The sequence below is a fragment of the Saccopteryx bilineata genome, chromosome 3 (assembly GCF_036850765.1).
Source record: "Saccopteryx bilineata isolate mSacBil1 chromosome 3, mSacBil1_pri_phased_curated, whole genome shotgun sequence".
NCBI classification, from domain to species: domain Eukaryota; kingdom Metazoa; phylum Chordata; class Mammalia; order Chiroptera; family Emballonuridae; genus Saccopteryx; species Saccopteryx bilineata.
In genome coordinates this window covers 204188352-204208068 of record NC_089492.1, presented here as the reverse complement: position 1 = coordinate 204208068, position 19717 = coordinate 204188352, and the positions used below count along the sequence as shown (strand labels likewise).

Below are 19717 nucleotides of genomic sequence, written 5' to 3'. Positions count from 1 at the left end.
TAAATGTGTTACATTTCAATTATTTACAGATCACTAAATAGAAGGTACTATTTATTCCCGAACCCTAGTGACCATATAAAAATTATTCCTCTTTTCAACTACATTTTTCAAAACATCTATCATATATGCTAAATTGTCAGAGCTGTTCACTTTCTTGATTTTTCTCTACTAAAAACCACAGTGGCACACTTGAAGCAGAAAGAAAAAAGTAAACATCATCCAGTCCATCCTTAAGGAATCCAGATCCTTCAATTTATGAAGAAGGATGATATTTTCAAATGTTTTCTAACTAGTTTTACTGCTATTTAATGGAAATCTTTGTGTCTCAAAAAGTAGACCCCTTTTGTCTGAAAAATGGTCCACATTGAAGCCTATTCAACTAGATTTAAGCTTTCCACAGTATCAACAGAAAAATAAAAATACATTCTAAACTCTAGTGCATTGAAATAAGCAAGAGACATAATATTTGTGGCTTTAATACAATGCTCCTAGCCTAGATAAAAAGTGTTTTGGGTGTCATCAGTACCTGCCTATAAATTACCAAGACATGATATAAAGAACATTTTTATTATTATAATATGCTCTTCTAACTTGTTTTAAAATTAAAATTAAAAAAATTACTATCTTAAATGTTTCTTAGAAATTAAATATGGCTAGGCTAGTTCAGTTAAACCCATTCTAGTCAAAGACTGCTTTGCTGCTTTCCACAGCCTTCCACATTAGGAAAGACTTTAAAAATCAGTAAGAAAAAGCTTCACATATATTTCCAATAACATTTTTATATCATTTGTTCAGGACATTCTGATTGATAAGGAGTTAAAAGTGAAAAAAGTAAAAGAAATATTCACTGGTAAAGACAGAAAATCTTAAGGCTACTATACTGAAATGATAATAGTTATCTGAGGTTCCTAAGATAATGTCTGCCAAAGATTCCGAAACAATTTATATAATAACCACTAATTAACACCTTTAAACATTTAAGGTGATTATTCAATACCAAATAGTGAAGTTCAAGTACATAACATGCCTAAGGAATTCTTAAATTAAAATATCTAGAATCTTATATAGTCTTCTAATTATTTGGCCAAGTGATTAAGCAATTTACCTGCTACCCCCACCACCACCACTGTGATTGTCCATGCCATATGACTGGTTTAGGTAGGAGTCCATGGATCTTTGACCCCCATAGGATCCATGGCCATAGTCACGATCCATCCCTATAAAGAGTTTAAAAAGAAAAAAATTAAGTAACGCTCACCTTTACCGGCACTCAAAAGAAGAATTTTTAGATAAATACTCTTGAATGCCAGACCTCCATAAGATCCAGGGCCATAATCACGATCCATTCCTAAAAGAGTAAGGAACAAAAGGTTGTTAAAATATACCATTCTTTCCAGGAATCTCTGCAAAAACACAAGATATTCATATTAATCATCAGTAACATTTAAGCCAAAGTCACACTAGACACTGAAAAAAAAATACAGATAATTTACTGAAAAATCAGATTTGCCATTGAAACATAATATTTCAAAGAAAGACAATGGCAACCAAAAAGTTTTACACTGGAATTATTTTCAACTTAACCATATTTATTTGAGTAGGGTGCTACTATAAAGCATGGTATTAGACACTACAGAATATGTTATTAATAATAAAAAATTACTATTCTCAAGAAAAAACAGCATTAATGTCAAAAGGGAAGAATTTTTGTTATAAGTATAGTTTTCTGCATCAATACACTCTCAAAATATCTAAAATCCCAGAAGCAACCACATTTTCAATTAACTAAGTTTCAATTACTTAAGATAGTAACTGAAATTGTTATTTTTAAAAAGAAAAAAATCAGAGTGGGGCCAATCTGTGGTTCTGTGCCTGTAAATAATGACTCAACAAATATTTAAATCTCAAATACGTACTTTGAATAAGTCAATTAATGTGAATTCTAGCAATGTACACACTAATAAAATGTCCAGTACAGTAAGAGTACTAAGTACATTTTATTACACTGCAAGTCTAATTCAACCTCTGACATAAAAAATAAATAAGGTAATAAAATGAATTTACTATGATTATAAAAATTTTTAGAAAATGTGAAAACCATTTAGAATGTGTTTCCTTAGGTCCTTTAAAATCCTTCATTACCACCATCCCCAAATTTTATGCCCTAATAAATGCAATAGTATACAGAGCAAATACCTTAATTTATATTTTTAAAACATTAAATACATTTTAATTACATTTATTTAAATATTTTTGTTCCTAACAACAATACCAACAGCAGAACTTTAAAAATATTACTTGTAATTTTGCAACTTTAAACCTGGAAATGGCCAAATTCAATATCCTTGTATTATAGATTAGAAACTGAAGTCAAAAGAGATTAAATGATTTTCCCAAAGTCCCATAAGTATCTGTCCCTCTGGCTTCATGCTGTTGCTTCTACATGAAAGAAACATTCCCCTCTACTCCAAATATCTGTTTACTGAAATCTTCAAATCTTTTTAAGTTCATTTCAAATAGCAATCCTATCGCTATTGTCTCAGGTCATTATCATTTTTCTTCTGAATATCTATAAAAGTCTGTAGCTCTTATCTGGTGCTTATTATACTCTGCCTTATATTCCCATTTGTAGCCTCAACTAAAACGTACACTAACCGTGTGGTCAGGGTCTGACTTCTAATTTTGTAAACACCCTTGAGCAGCAGTTCTCAAGGAACAGTATGCTAACCATTGGAAGTTGCCAAAGCCCTTTCAGAGGGTCCACAAGGTGAAACTATTTTCTTAAATAATACTAAGACATTATTTGCCTTCTGCAGTGGTGACATTGCACTGAAGATACAAAAGCACTGAAGAGTAAAACTACTGGCATTGTAGCACAAATCAAGGCAATGGGACCAGACTGTACTAACAGTCGTATTCTTCAACATTGCATACTTGCAGTAAAAATAATAAAATAAAAAAGCCACCTTCACTTAAGAATGCCCCCGATGAAGCAGTAGAATGGTTAATTTTATTAAATCATAACCTTTGAGTATACTTACTTCCTAATACTGTGTAGTAAAATGGGAAGTGCACATAACACATAAAGCAATTTTGCTACCTATCAAAATACCACAGTTCTCTCCAGGAAAAACCACTCTGTGTTTGGTTTGTGAAATGAATTAGCCACTTTTACAAGGAATGTTGTTTAAGAAATATTATTTTTACCAGAAAGACAGACTGACATCCAAAAACTATGGCTTTCAGATTAGGTCAGCCAACAGACATTTTCTCAAAAATAAAATAAAACACTCACTTCAGGAAAAATAAGTAAAAGTATTTGTTGCCAATGATAAAAGTCAAGGAAAATTAAAATTTTATAAAACTTTTATGTACTATCTTGAGCTTGACAGCTTCTCAATACTTAAAAAAAATTTCTAATAAGCCCTGGCAGGTTGGCTCAGTGGTAGAGCATCAGCCCCAAGTGTGGAAGTCCCAAGTTTGATTCCTGGCCAGGGCACACAGGAGAAGCGCCCATCTGCTTCTCCACCCTTCCCCCTCTCCTTTCTCTATCTCTCTCTTCCCCTCCTGCAGCCAAAGCTCCATGGGAGCAAAGTTGGCCCAGGTGCTGAGGATGGCTCCATGGCCTCTGCCTCAGGCACTAAAATGGCTCCAGTTGCAGTGTAGCTACACCTCAGATGGGCAGAGCATCACTCCTTGGTGGGCATGCTGGGTGGATCCCAGTTGGGCGCAGGAGGGAGTCTGTCTGCCGCCCCCCCTTCTCACTTCAGAAAAATACAAAAAAAAAAAGTTTTTCTAATAAAATTGGTAGCAGTATTAACAATTTTTTATACTGTACAATAAAATCTGTCAATCTTATTTGGGAAATCTGAATAACTCTGCAAACCAATTATTTTCCAAATAATGCTTGATATTACAGGATCATACATGGTAAAAAGATCCTTTAAGAGTGTAAGACATACAATGAAATTCAATGTAATAGAGTACAAAATGCTTATCAATATAAAAAATATTTAATAACCTATTTTACATTGTTTTTTATATTAAGACTTCAAATTGTGTGTGATTTACATATCCGGCACACTACAATTCACACTATTCACACTGAATGTGCTCAATAATCACATATGACTACTGGCCACTATATTAGACAACACAGTTCTAGACTAATAGTCAATTTTTTTTTGAGCTTGTGACTATACAATATAATATATGCTCATTGACCTCAGATAGAAGACAATTTTCAGATAAAAATTAAGTTTTCAAAACAAAAGGCTTCTAAGGCCTCACATCAAAAATAATCTTAGATTCCAGTCAGGTACACAAAGCAAAAAAACTTTTACTTTGTTATTTCTGCTAGTTTCTATTTTGAGTTAACAGAGGCTGCCTTTAGTTTTTCAATTCCATGCGTTTTTATTTCATAATGAGTCATAACTTACTAATAATCATGGAACACTTTGTGCCAGGTACTGTGTGGTACCCAAAACTTAACAGAGCTACTTCCACATAGCAATGACATTGCTTATTTTTGATAGTACTGTGACTATTCAGTTAATTAAAAAGGAAAAAAGACACTATCTTAAAAAAAAAGAGGCACTATCTTCATATTGTACATAATCTTTGTGATTAAAGGGATATAGATTGTTTATACTATATATAAATAACATTTAGGTTATTCAAATGAATTTAAAAATAACTTAAATAAAACTAATAAGATAACATCTTTACTATTAAATTAGAAAGTGACTCAAAAATAAGTGATCTAGTAGTTTAAATCAAATCTATTTTATCACTTTAATCATTCTCTTATAATAAGCTCAAAAAATGCAAAAACATAAAATTAAATCACAAGGAGAAGCTGTGTAGTAGGAAAAATCAACTGACTTATGATCAAAATATTAAAGTTGTATGATACTAAGTCTTGAATGGTACCCCTTTTCACCACCTCCATACTAGTAATCTGGTGCAGGCCACCAGCATCTCTCAACCTACATGATTCCAACAGCCTCCTAACTAGTTTTCCTGCTTCCACTTTTGCTCCCTTTGTTTATTCTAAAGAAAATAGCTGAAATAATTCTGTTAAAATTTCAGTTAAAATATGTTCAAGGTTCAGTCCTTTCTAAGGCTTTCCCATCTTATTCCAAGTAAAGCCAAAGCCTTAATTTACAAGGCTCTACCAGTGGTTCTTAACCAGAAGCAATTTTGTCCCGTTAGGGTAGTGGTCCCAAACCCCCGGGCCGCAGACCGGTACCGGTCCACAGAGAAATAAATAACTTACATTATTTCAGTTTTATTTATACTTAAGTCTGAACGATGTTTTATTTTTTAAAAATGACCAGATTCCCTCTGTTATATCCATCTAAGACTCACTCTTGATGCTTGTCTTGGTCATGTGATACATTTATCCATCCCACCCTAAAGGCTAATCCATGAAAATATTTTCTGACATTAAACTGGTCCGTGGCCCAAAAAAGGTTGGGGACCACTGCCCTAGGGGACATTTGGCAAGTTATCTGAAAATATTTCTGGTTGTCACAACTGAAGGCTGTGTGCTACTCACATCTAGTGCAGAGCCCAAGGATGTTGCTAAATATATTCTACAAGGCACAAGACATCAGTCCTCAACAAAAATTATCTAGTCCAAAATGTTAACAGTGCCAAGAAGTTCTGTCTTATATGATCAGCCCCATCACCTTTTAACTTCATCTACTATCGCCCCCCCCCCTTCACTCCAGTTACTCCAGCTATACTTAGGCCCCTTGCTGTTCCTTAAATATAACACACACCTACTTTTGCACTCACTGCTCCCTCTGCCGGAATGCTCTTTCCCTGTATCTGGAGTGTTCACTCGCACAACTCTTTCATGTCTTCCCTTTCCACTGCTTCTTAGATATGAGCACATTACCTTTCATTTTCAATGCCTTTCGGCTACAGCTCACCACTCTAAATTTGTGTTAAGCCTGCTAGGCAAAAATGTTCTGCTCTAGTCAAGTCAGTCTTCTTACATCTCTCTGAAACACAATTCTCTCAGCCCTACCTTTGTTCCTGCTTTCCCTCTATGTTGAATGCCCTCCGTTTTTTTGTCTGCTGATATAAGAAGACATATTATGAAGAAAGAAACATGGAAACATGTAAAATACAACTTTCTCCCAAGAAATGGTGGGGAGGAAATTTGTATCTTGACATGTTCTCCAATGTCATCCAGTTCATTTCAGCCACTGGAAAATACAGTGCTGGCCCCGTTTTGTTTTGTTTTTTAAATAAACAGTGGATCGAGTGTCGGCCTGGTGTATGGACACCCCAAGTTCAGTTCCAGTCAGGGAACACAGGAGAAGCAACCATCTCCCTACCCCATCTCCGGCTTCCCCTCCCACAGCCAGCGGCTCAATTGGTTCCGGCATGGCCCCTAGTGCTGAGGATAGTTCAGTTGGTCCAAAAGCATCAGCCTAAGGCACTAAAATTAGCTTGGTACTTGAGCATCAGCCCCAGACAGGGTTACCCAGTGGATCCCAGTCAGGGTGCATGCAGGAGTCTGCCTCATTATCTCCCTTCTTCTCACCTAAATAAAAAAAAAAAACAGTGCTAATGGTTATAAGTGCATTGTTAGCTTCACTTGCTAATTACATACCTTTTATTACCTAAAGCCTATAGCATTCTTCTAGATAGCCTTATGACTTGCACCCTCACCTCCCTTAAATCTATGCTCAAATGTCACCTTCTCAGTGAGTCCTGCACCAGCTACTTTAAAATTCATTCTCTCTCTCTTACACACACACACACACAACACACAGCACCCTTCCCTGGGTTATTTTTCTCCTAGCAATTACCATTTTACATGTTATTTCATTACTATGTTTATTGTTCATTTCATCCCATTAGACTGTATGCTCCAGAAGGGCAAGAATATTTGTCCCTTTTTCCTCAGTGCTATACTGCCAACTCCTAGAACAGTATCTGATACACAACAGTCACTCCAAAAATAACTGTTGAATGAAGTCAAATTATATCCCTGAAATTAGGTTTCTGATTTTAAAAATGTAGGGAAAAAAATGTATATAACCCAGACCTCAAGCAGTGGTCTTTAACCAGAGGTGCATTCCAAAATCACTCAGTACTTTTCCATAACATATACAGCCAGGGACCACTTGCCCTATAATTAAGATTCAAGAGGACTAGAGCATGACCTGAACAGATATACTTTGAAATATTTCCCCAGAGAAGTCTAACAATCACCTCCTCATATGACAACCACTGTTGGAGCTAAAGGTAAAAGAAAAAATAAAAGTACTAACAATAGTGACAGAGCTTTTTGCAACACTATACATTAAGAAAGTTAAGTTTCTGGCCCTGCATTCTGAAGCCCTATATTTAGACACGAAATCCAACTCTCTAGTAAATCCTACTGGAGGTCATGGCTTTCTATCCTTCTAAATCACTCTTTAGTAAAAGCACTAGTCCTACTCATTCCAGTTTAAAATCCTAGATTCATTTTTATTCATATTTCCCAATTTTCTACTCACTACTAGTCAGCTTGCAAACTCTGCTAATTTTCTCTAGAAATATCTTCATTTTTTTTAAATTACTATTTTTATCTCCCAAGTTCAGGAACTTAAAATCCTTATAGCTCAGTCCTGACTGGGTGGCTCAGTGTATAAAGCATCATCCCAGGACACCAAGGTCGTGGATTCGATCCCTGGTGGGCACTTACTAGAAGTAATCAATGAGTGCACAACTAAATGGAACAACTAAGTGAAACAGCCAGTTGATGCTTTCTCTCTCTCTCTCTCTCAAATCAATGAAAAAATTAATTTTTTAAAATTCTTATTCCTAAATTTATAAAATGGCTTCCTAGATAATTTTCAATTTTCAATCTAACCTATATGTGGGTGCAAATTAAACTTTCTTTGGTAATTTTATTATGTCACTCTCCTACTCAAAAATATGCTCTTCAGCACTCAATATACAGGGCTAGGCAAAAGTAGGTTTAGAGTTGTTCATATGGAAAATAATACAATAATAATAATGTAAGAATAAACTGTTTCACATACTCACAACTGTAAATCAACTTTTACCCACCCTGTATATTGAATACTTCTATATAGTGAGCCTTTTTAGCACACACCAAGCCCAAAGTTTCTCTAACTTCTTAGAGATGGTAAATAGAAGTTAACTGGATGGTGATTATTCCCATAAAGTAGTATAGTCTTCTTTATTTAGTAACACTTTTGCTTTAGTTTGATTTTGTGAATATATTACAAACAACTGATTTTTGTATTTCCATGAAAATCAGAATTTTAATTCTACTCCCTGGGGTCCTCTACGCAATGCTTTTTAAAATCGCTTTAATTTGTCCCGTGTTTGTTTTTTGTGTTATCATCCTGTCTTGAAAAGTCTTAACTTGAATAACTATCAAAATGACTTCAATTGTATTCTGCATATCTCACATGATGTTATCTAACTCTGTAATCACAACTCCATCATGCATATATTACTAAACAATCAGGTTCTTCATGTGCTCCTCTAGACAGCTCTTTAAATACTAACACATTTAAACACATTAAACCAAATAACCTTGAAATCAAGGTCAAAATAACAACACAACAGAAGCAATATAGAACCAAGCCAATAATCTGTTTAATCTACATTACTCAATACCAAAGCTTCTAATTAAACAAAAATATTTCAGCCAGTTTCTTGTAATTCATCACTCAGAATGCAGTCAGAGCCTTTTGGAATAAACTAAAGGAATCATAATTCAAATAAAACAAAGATTCAAGCAAATATGAAGAGCCCCAACTATTTCTTATGCCAAATTCTCTAATTCAAATACTAAATATAGTATATTTATGATGACATTAATCCTAAGAAGTGATACATCAAGAGACAAAAAACACTGACTGAAACACAGTAGAACTGACTTTTTACACTAGTACTTTATGTGTATGAAGAGAAAAGCTGAAATGTATTCCCTAACATATTTTATTGCAAATGAAAGAGGATACTCACCATTAAAACCCTGATAAGTATTCCTGCAAGCAGAGTGTGCGTAATCTATGAAGACATGATTAACAGAAAGGAATTAGGGCAATATTTGCAGAAGTCAGAAATTATATACCTATTTATTTAAGTGAAACACATTTTTAAGTGTCATTAACTCAATTATCTACAAAAATGGGTTGTAAATAATTACAAATGTTTCATATGGAAAAACATCTATCCTTCTCTTCACTATCTCCCCAAATGGCAGGTTTATCATCCAAATTATGGTAATATAATTAGTTTATAATATGTAATATATAAAAACTGCCAAATAAGAGGATCCCATACTGACTTATACAGAGTAATAAAAGGGAAGGCAGATAGATTAAATTATGTATTAAATAATGCAAATACAAGGACATCTGAGAATTGATTCTATGTAATAATGTAATTTTTTGATAATTAATATTACTTAATTTGCTCTGTCAAGATTTCAGAATTTTATCTGAGAAATATATATATGCAAATATGCATATGTATGTTTGCTATCTCTATCCAGGACTGTGACATTGGCAATTTCCCTGTCCAAACTAAGTTAGCAATACCGAAAGGAAGTAATTTAATATAATAGTATTTGTATACAACAGAATCCAGCCAGGCTACCCAGGATTAGATTCAATTATATTGTTAGTCAAATACTATCTCTCAAATACAGTGATTAAATGGAGGAGGGGGCATGAGAGAGGGACTATCTTATCTTATATCACGGACACTGTCTAGAACTGTAGGTACACAGTGATAATAAAAAGCAAATACATTTAGTTTTATTATTGTTTTTCAATTCTCTACAGAAAATGGATTCCTTTATGCGGGGAGGGGGCCACTCTCATTGTTCCCCAAACCCCCACTTTAGTAGCTTCTGCTGTACCTTGGGTGTTGGTATTCATCAACTCTGACATGAAAACACAATAATATGTTTTTAAATTTAATTCCCAACTCTGTCACTTCAATTACTCATACATAATTTAAAAGTATGTATACTGAAATGAGTCAAAGTCCAACTAAAACAGAAACAACAGCGTATGCTGTTAATAGCTGACCTTTCCATTACAAAGTAAGTTAAAAGTATCCACAAAAGGGTTATACCAGTCCACTTTTTTATACTTAAATCTGGCAGAATTCTGTGGCATTGAATCAAAGATCAAAAGATCATTTAAGACTCACATGCTGAGATCACACCACATTCAATGTTAAAGATACTGTTGGGGGTTTCTTTTGGGGGGGGCTTCAAGACTTACAACTAGTTGTTAGTGAACTGGGTTCCATTTAGAAATACCTGATGATTCAGGACTAAATACAGTTTAATCACTCAAGCCCCTTTCTCATCTCCCTAAATGCTGCTATTACACACTCATTTGATCTTGACACCAATTCCTATAAAATAAAAGTTGGGCAAGATTCAAAGACAAAGTGAAGGCCACATTATTTTACTTTGTGAATGTGTGAAAATGGTTTAAAAAACTGGTGTTGAGAGACGACTTGAAGGTATTGCTAACATACAGTTTATTTAATCAGTAAATCCAACCCAGGGGGCGATGGCCAGGTGTGAATTTGAAGGGCATGTGATGTTGCGCCGGAACTCGAACTTTAAGTCTCTTCCATACAAAACCAGAGAAAACGCCTCGATTCAGAGCTATTTCAAATTAGGGAGGAACGACCAGGTCATTGTGGCGGGTAAATATCCCAGTTTGCTAACCAGAGAAATAAACGTCTTGCTCTCAGTTCCGTATAGTTATCTACCTATTCTGATCACTTGGAGACGCCCTTTAAACTCATCTTAAAGTAAGACAACGACAACTATCCCTGGGAACAAGCCTCTGAAAATTGAACCTGGAGCTGAGGATTTACTAAATGGACGATCTGGGCCACCGCCCTGAGGGCGAACGCGAGCCGAGGCCGCGGAGGCCCCATCGCCCCTTGGCCCCAGACCAGGAAGTTGGAGGCGTCGGCAGGGTGCACGCGCCACGCCGGGCGAGCCCAGGGCTCGAGTCCGGAGGCCGCTGCGCTCCGGGCGCGTCCTTCCCCGCCCAGGCCGGCGCGGAACTCCCAGGTCTCCGGGCACAGCTGGCGCCGGGGACGAGAGACCGGGTGCGCGGGGCCCCACAGAGGCCGGCTCCGGGCCCGTGGCTGCGGCGGGCGGCGGCCTCCAGGCCCGCAGAACAAAGCCCACACGGCCATTTTGAGACGATAAACAGACCCCCAGCACAGGCCACCCTACCTCCCTCCCAACGCGGCCACAAGCCCAGGGCGGCGCTTACCGTCCTCGAAGTCCATGGCGGAGGCTCCGGGCCAACGGCCTCGGCGGTGCTGGGCTGAGCTGTGGCCGGCAGCAAGCGTCGGTGAACCGCGTTTCCAAACTACCGTCCGCGCGACCGAGAGCGACGCTACCGGCCCAGAGGCACAGGCCACAGAGAGGTTGGGGGTGGGGCCGGCTGGCGCTGCCAGTCGCTGTATCTCTGCCTACGATTGGTTGGCTCGGACTAGTGGGCGGGACCGAGTGGGGACGGGAAGCAGGTCCGCTATCAAGCTCACAGGTGCTGACCCTCTAGGCGCCGCAAGGGGGAAGGTGGGTAAAAGGTGCGCGGAAGCCTGATTGGGGTCGCGGGAAAACGAGCTAGATATTCTGGAAGGTAAGGCTGCGGGACGCCATGTTTGATCCTGGCAAGAGCTAAAGGATCTAGTTGGAATACCTTCTTTCTGCCCAAACTAATAAACCACGTGCCGACCTTTAGCTTTTTATTGGCTGATCGGAAAACGTTAAAGTACAGTACTTGGAGTTTCAGCCCGGCAGACACAAAAGTCTGAGACGTTCAGAGAGCTCTGTAGGCAGCGGAGAACAGGTTGCTAAATAAACAATTATGGAAACGATTCGATATGGGCTATTATCGAGTTTTGAATTTTGAGGTGCAAAATGAAAGTATAAATGTTCACAGAAACAATTTGTGGCAGTAGTCCAGAACTTCAAGGACATGCACATGCAAACACAATTATTAGCATTGTACTATACTGCCACTTTGGAAACAATGTTATGGGCAGTGAACCAACTTACTCACCCATAGAGCACTATGGAAAAACAGATTTTTGGTCATTCTGAGCATGAGCAGCTTGAACTCCAACTTAATTTTTTTTATATAGAGCAAATGATGTCAACAATGAATTGATCACAGAATAGGAAACCATGAATCAAACCATTCGTTCTTCAGTTTCCAACCAGTTGTTGGGACCACATTCCATTCCAAGAAGGCAACCTCTGAAAATAAGACTGGAGGAAAAACTCACACACACATAACTATATGCATTACTGTAGCCCCAAATATGGGCAGGCCATTGTTGCTTTTTCACTTTCCTTCTGCAACCTGATTGATTCGCTGAGTACTCCACCCTTTTCTTGTTTTCTTTATTTTTTCCTGTCCTATTCCCATTTTTTATTTACCTAAACTGAACATGTTGAAAACTGAACTCATAATTTCCCTCCTCAAACCTGTTCATCTTCCTTTATGCTTTCATCTCTGTTAGTGGCGTCAGGAGCAACCACCCACTAATCCCTGCCTGAAGCCTGCACTTCATCCAGGCAAGACTCAGCCCTCCCACACCCTCCCATGCCCGATCCACACTGAAGTCTTTCATCTGATTATTACCTCATAAACTTTCTTAAACTTGCCCACTCCTCTCCATCCCACTGCCACTACCTGAGATAGACTCTCATTTCCCTCCAGAACTATTTGCCCAGCTGCCTAATTTCTTTCTCTGTCCTTTGACCTTGACATTCTCAGTGATCTAAACACAAATCTGAGCATGTCATCACGTATCTCTATCATAGATTAGGTAGGGGCAAAGCTCCTTAACCTAGACTCTAGAGCAGGGGTCCCCAAACTACGGCCTTTTACCCAGCCCCCGTCGCACTTACGGGGATTCAGCTGGTTCCCTGATTCATTTCAATTGTAAGCGCGCTTACAATTGAAATAATGTGCCCACTGCTATACAGGAACTCTCTTTCCTGTATTGCGCTCAGCGCTCACTGTCCTACCTAGATGATCACGTTGCGACGTTGTAGCGCGCGACGTGCATATCTAGGCCTGACAGACTGAAGACCGAGGCGCCGGGTCCACAGCATGGCAGCGGCTGCCGCACTAGGTAAGTATATTTTTTATTTATTTTTTAATTGGATTTTAAAAATGGACTTACATTGTGGGCAGAGACCTGAACCTACATGGGAGGCAGAGACCTGGATCTACATGGGGGGCAGAGACCTGGACCTACATGGGAGGCACAGACCTGGGCCTACATGGGAGGCAGAGAACTGGACCTACATGAGGGGCAGAGACCTAGATCTACATGGGGGGCAGAGACCTGGACCTATATGGGGACAGAGGGCATGGACCTACATAGGGGGCAGAGGGCATGGACCTACATGGGGGGGCAGAGGGCATGGACCTACATTGTGGGCAGAAACCTGGACCTACATGGGAGGCAGAGGCCTAGACCTACATGAAGGGCAGAGAGCATGGGACCTATATGGAGGGGCAGAGAGCATATATATTGATATATTGGTATTTAACTATTATCAATTTGGAATCCCTAGGAAACAATGACGTCAAGAAAGAGAAAAATTGACTCAGAGTGGATATTCAAAGAACAGTGGACTTATGATTACTTTTTCATGCAGTACAAGGAAAGAGCTGTGTGTTTGATATGTCAGAATATAGTGTCTGTGTTCAAAGAGTATAATTTGCATCGACACTATCAAACTCAACATAAAGATAAATATGATTGTTTGGTTGGAGATGTGAGAAAAGATAAAATATTGAAACTGAAAAATTCATTGTCAACTCAGCAAAATACTTTTGTGAAGCAGAAGCAGCTAAATATTTCATCACTGCGAGCAAGTTTTCAAGTTGTCAAGCTAATAGCGTGTGCTGGCAGACCATTCGTGGAGGGAGAATTTGTTAAAGAGCGCCTTCTTTCTGTTGCCAAAGAGATGTGTCCAGAAAAGGCAGACTTATTTAGTACAGTTAGTCTTTCAGGATCTACAATAACATGAAGGATTGAAGAAATGGGGGACAATTTGCATCAGCATTTGCAAAATACTGCGAGAAAACTTTCTTATTTTTCCTTGGCACTCGACGAGAGCAATGATGTTCATGATTCTGCACAGCTTCTAATTTTTATTCGTGGGATGAATGACAATTTCGAAGTCACAGAAGAGCTTGCTGCACTGCAAAGCATCAAAGGAACAACTACAGGAGAGGATATCTATGAAAAGTTTTCCCAAACTGTGAAGGATTTGGAGCTGGACTGGGCTAAACTATCCAGTGTGACAACTGATGGTGCGCCTAGTATGGTGGGGCCTAAGAAAGGAGTAATTGCTCGCATTAACCTAGAGATGGACAAACTTAACCATTCTCATCCAATAGCCATACACTGCCTCATCCACCAACAAGCGTTATGTAGTAAATCACTGAAGTGGGACTCTGTTATGAAAATTGTGATACGTTGTGTTAACTTCATTAGAACTAATGCACTAAACCACAGGCAATTTCAGGAATTTCTGTCTGAGCTAAATGTGGCCTATGAAGATGTTCTGTACTACACCAAAGTCCGTTGGCTGAGTCGAGGGAGAGTTTTGAGACATTTCTATGACTTATTTCCACAGATTACAGCTTTTATGCTTTCAAAAAACAAAGAAGTACCAGAGCTCAATGATGCAGAATGGAAATGGCACCTTGCCTTTCTGACAGATGTAACAGAGCTACTCAACAGTTTCAATGTGCAACTTCGAGGAAAAGGGAAGCTCATCTGTGATATGCAATCACATGTAAAAGCATTTGAAGTAAAATTAGGCCTCCTTATTAAACAAGTGAAGGAGGAAAATTTCTGCCATCTCCCCTTAACTCAAAATCTGTTAGCGGAAAAACCCTTGATTGCATTCCCAAAAGAAGTATGTGTGGATTCACTGGAAAAGTTGCAAAAGGAGTTCCAATTTAGATTTAAAGAGCTTCATCTCCATGAACAGGACATTCAGCTTTTCCGTAACCCATTTTCTATTGACATTGAAAATGTGGATTCAATTTACCAAATGGAACTGGCTGAACTGCAGAATTGTGACTCTCTGAAAGACACATTCAAGTCAAACAACTTGCCTAATTTCTATGCCTCTCTCTCATCAGAGACATATCCTAATATCAGGAACCATGCTCTTAAAATGTCAACAATTTTTGGCAGCACTTATGTCTGCGAACAGACATTTTCTAGGATGAAAAATTTTAAATGTCCAACCCGATCTAGACTAACCGATGAACACTTGCATCATTTGTTGCGGCTAGCAGTGACAAATATGGAACCGGACATTGACTATCTGATTAGCCAAAAGCAAGCCCATAGTTCCCATTGAAATGTTGGTAAGTTTGTTGATTAAAATTTACTTGTTCTTTATTTTAAATATTGTATTTATTCCTGTTTTGTTTTTTTACTTTAAAATAAGATGTGTGTGGTGTGCATAGAGATTTTCATAGTTTTTTTTAGTCCGGCCTTCCAACGGTCTGAGGGACAGTAAACTGGCCCCCTGTGTAAAAAGTTTGGGGACCCCTGCTCTAGAGTACGCCCAGCAGGATCTGGCACTGCCTTCCCTGTCATCTTTCTACATTTCTCCCTCTTATTCTCTCTCCCATACTCTCCGTTTTGATCAGCAATTTAAACTACTTGCAATCTCAAAACACCTCTATGCTTTTTTAAGCCACTGAACTTTTGCTTATGTTGCTCCCTTTCTTGGAGCACTACCTGGATAACTGTACTCATCTTCAAAACATGACTCAGGATTTAACGTTTTCCCCATGTATAAGATGCACCCTTTTCCAAAAAATTTGGGGTCTAAACACTGGGTGTGTCTTATATAGTGGTTGTAAATTATTTTACTTGCATTTCCTGCTTTTTCACGTTTGTTTTTGTGCTCATTGTTGAAGACAGTGATTCGTCATCAGACACAGATGAGGACAAGCTAATGGATGGGAGTTTTGACAGTGATGAGGAGTTGTATGAATTTTCTGATAAATAAAACAAGTTCAATAACTTTATGTAATTTTTTTTTTTCAGATTTCGGGTCCCAAAATTAAGGTGCATCTTATACATGGGGAAATATGGGTACTTCCTCTAAGAAATATTTCTAGATCCCATTCCCGCCCCCTAGGCAGTATTTTTCAAATATTCAGCTAAGGATCTTGTAAAAACTCAGATTCATACTCAGCCAATCTGGGTTGGAGCCAGAGAGTCTGCATTTTGCACAAGTTTCTTGAAGAAGTACTTGGAGTAGCAAGACCCTGGGCTCTGTTTAAAGCCCCTCCTCTGAGTTCCCAGGGTAACTGCTGTTATAACACTGTCTTCCCTGCATTAAATACTCTGCTTGGCTTCATTTCTCTCCACACTAAAAGCTCTTTGAGATTAGAACCAAGTCTTCTTTTTATCCTATGTGCCAAGTACACATATTTACCAAGTCAAACAGAACTCTTTCTGGCATTTTTTTTCTTGTTATCACCACTCCCCTCAAAATTTATCTTCTGGCAAAGGAATGAATGTATAACCTGAAATCTTTTAGTGTTGGCTGACTGGAAGGGAATAAACATCAGATTACTTTATATTTGTGTATCGTGTGTGTGACATACACATACACACAGACACACACATACCCCTTTCTTCCCTGAAAGAAAAACCTACCAAAGAATTGCTAACTACAGAAGAAACCTGGGCTTGGCGCCAATGCACCAGAGCTAGAGTATGCAGGTCACTTTCTTTTTCTTCCTGTTTTCCATATAGAAAATGTTTGTTACAGAAGCAAGCGGCCATCCCTCAGAGACATCTCATAATGCCTGAGTCACCTAGTTTACTTATTGAACAAATACTGATAGAGCACCAACTGTGTGAAACATATGGTTTTTTTAATTCATTATTATCTTTTTTCTACTCTCCATCTATGTCACCCAGTCTAGCCAGCCTGTTGCCTCATTATTAGGCTCAGTTTTTACCATAAGCGGCCAATGCTTTGTACAAATTCTTATGCCACTTCATCTTCCATATATTTTGTAATAGGTGACAAGTTAGTAAATACCAGACAAGCAAAGTCCTTTGGGAGAAAAAGGAGAATAGGGCTTCTAAAGTGCAGAGGTAACAAGGATGTGTGGCCTGAGACCAAGAGAAGACTGAAGGGAAGAGGAGGAAATGAGGGCTTACGCCCAGGACCCGGCCCTGGGAAAATTGTCAGAGAAGTCTCACATCCCATTTCTCAGAACTTGAGACAATTTAAAATAAGCAGACTCCCTGAGGACCCAAAGACCCTTATTCCTCAGCTTCTAACCCTCAGCCTATATACCTTCTGCTCCATCTACACAGGATCATCTGCTGTTCCCTGCGTAAGCTGTGTATTTTCACATTTCTGTGTCTTTACTATCTTGTTCTCTCTGCTTCTATTGTTTCCTCTCCTCCTCTGCCATTCTTCAGGGCTTATTGTCGGTGTTGCCTCCCTCTCTCTAAGCTCTATGTCAGAATCCTCTTCCCTCTGTGCTACCCTAATAGTGGTTATCACAGTTGGATTCTTGTTATAGTTAGCGAGCGGGTTAGTTATCTTTGTCTAGCTCCTTGTTTGTACTCCTTGCATGTAGAGATCCTTCTTTTTATTTACCCTTTTATCTGACTGACAGGTAGCACGGTCACTATGTATTAAGGGGGAAAAGCATTAGCCACATCATCAATAAAGAAAAGACTTAATGAGACTCAAATTGGGTAACCAGAGCTTCATCTGCAGAAAACCACAGCATCCTGCAATTATTTTGTATATACGTGACAGTGGGGTTACAAAGAGGAGTTCGAATTTCATGATGCTTTCTTGACTTGCTCCTAATAATTTTTCTTCTCCACATTCTTTAGGGAATTCATAAATACTTAGAGAAGGAAGTCAAGAATGTAGAAATACTAATGTATAGCAAAGCAGGCAAAGTGAACATAAAGGAACTCCTACTGAGGTCTCCCATCTTCTTTCAAAGAAGAACAGGTTATAGAGCCACAACAATGGAAAGCTGCTGGAAACATCTGGTGTGACAGTGCTGATGGGTGCGTTTTATACATATGGGAAGATGTCTCACTCTGATTTTAATATACAACTTCAAAAAGATGTAGTTGCCTCTAAAAACTAAAAGGAATAGCAATTAGAATAATAACTAACCTTCATTAAGTCCTATATATTAATAAATGTTCAAGAGCTCTTTATGTGTATTAACTCATTTTTTTTTCCTGCCCAATAAACCTATGATGTAGAAACTGCTATCATCCCCACTTGAATGATAAGGAAACTGAGATCTAGAGAGGTAAAGTTACTTGCCTAAGGTCACATAGCAAAAGAAAAAGTAGAGCCAAGATTCAAACCCAGGCAGCCAGATTCCAGAGCCCAAGCTTCTATCAGTCCAAAGTGCCTACTGTACTCTGCTGAGCTGCTATTGTGTGCCAGAAATTCTGATAGGCATTTTACCCGACTTGTTTCTAATTCTTATAAAAGGGTAGGTTTGCCTGACCATGTGGTGGTACAGTGGATAAAGCATCAGCCTGGGGCACTGAGGACCCAGGTTCAAAACCCTAAGGTTGCCAGTTTGACTATAGGATCATAGACATGACCCCATCGTCTCTGGCTTGAGCCCAAGGTCACTGACTTGATCTAGGGGTCACTGACTCAGCTAGAACCCCCTTGTCAAGGCACATATGCGAAGCAATCAATGAACAACTAAAGTACCACAACTACAAGTTGATGCTTCTAATCTCTCTCCCTTCCTGTCTGTCTCTCTCTCCAATAAATAAATACATAAAAGGGTAGGTTACATGTTTTTCCAAATCAGGTACATTAAAGACAAAGTTAAGCTACTCATTCCAGAACCCACAATCAGTGATTGCTGGTTCCTTATGCATGATATATACATATAGTCATGCTTAGGATTTTGGTGTACGGAACCAACCTTGTAAACCCAATAATATTATTATCAGGTTCTCGGGTTAAAGGATATTGTATTGAATACATAATGTAGTCAAAGACACGATATACCAAAAGAAGTGGTCATGAATGCTTTAGAGATTCCCATTTTGTCCTGTCCCATTAGGTCTTCCTCAAATTAGAAAAACTCAATTAGTGTCATATGCATTTCTTTTCCAAAAAAACAAGGTAAAATTCCAATGTAAATGTGCTTTCAAAATGTAACAGTTACTGCCCGACCTGTGGTGGTGCAGTGAATAAAGTGTCAACCTAAAATGCTGCGGTCGCTGGTTTGAAACCCTGGGCTTGCCCATTCAAGGCACATATTAGAAGCAAGTTGATGCTTCCTGCCCTCCTTCTCCCCATCCTTTTTCTCTCTCCTCTCTCTCTAAAATCAATGAATAAAATCTTAAAGAAAAAAAAAAAAGTAATAGCGCCTGACCAGGCGGTGGCGCAGTGCATAGAGCGTCGGACTGGGATGCTGAGGACCCAGGTTCGAGACTTTGAGGTCACCAGCTTGAGCAGAGGTCACCATCTGGTTTGAGCAAAAGCTCACTAGCTTGGACCCAAGGTCGCTGGTTCCAGCAAGGGGTTACTTGGTCTGCTGAAGGCCCGCGGTCAAGGCACATATGAGAAAGCAATCAATGAACAAGTAAGGTGTCGCAATGTGCAACA

The 19717-nt window shown here is 38.7% G+C and overlaps 2 protein-coding genes across 7 annotated transcripts in view; one reads left to right on the top strand and one right to left on the bottom strand.

Annotated features, from left to right (window-relative positions):
* The window catches only part of ZNF326 (zinc finger protein 326), a 42107-nt gene extending 30642 nt beyond the window's left edge, over positions 1 to 11465 (bottom strand). For 2 of the 6 annotated variants that reach the window (XM_066268623.1, XM_066268626.1), the window contains exons 1-4: positions 11298 to 11465; positions 9007 to 9051; positions 1313 to 1348; positions 1106 to 1217 (exon numbers count right to left, since the gene is read on the bottom strand). In XM_066268623.1, coding sequence (XP_066124720.1) covers positions 1106 to 1217; positions 1313 to 1348; positions 9007 to 9051; positions 11298 to 11313 — 209 coding nt within the window. In that variant the 5' untranslated portion in view covers positions 11314 to 11465. Of the gene's footprint in view, positions 1 to 1105; positions 1218 to 1258; positions 1349 to 9006; positions 9052 to 11297 lie in introns of those variants that run through there. The other 4 variants (XM_066268625.1, XM_066268627.1, XM_066268628.1 and 1 more) reach the window with 4 other exon arrangements.
* Positions 11466 to 12991: 1526 nt separating this feature from the next.
* Positions 12992 to 18066, top strand: LOC136328983 (general transcription factor II-I repeat domain-containing protein 2-like). Its single transcript, XM_066264950.1, has 3 exons — positions 12992 to 13173; positions 13622 to 15437; positions 17953 to 18066. The coding sequence occupies exon 2, from the start codon at positions 14093 to 14095 to the stop codon at positions 15428 to 15430; it is 1338 nt and encodes a 445-aa protein (XP_066121047.1). The 5' UTR covers positions 12992 to 13173; positions 13622 to 14092; the 3' UTR covers positions 15431 to 15437; positions 17953 to 18066.
* The last annotated feature ends 1651 nt before the right edge of the window (positions 18067 to 19717 follow it).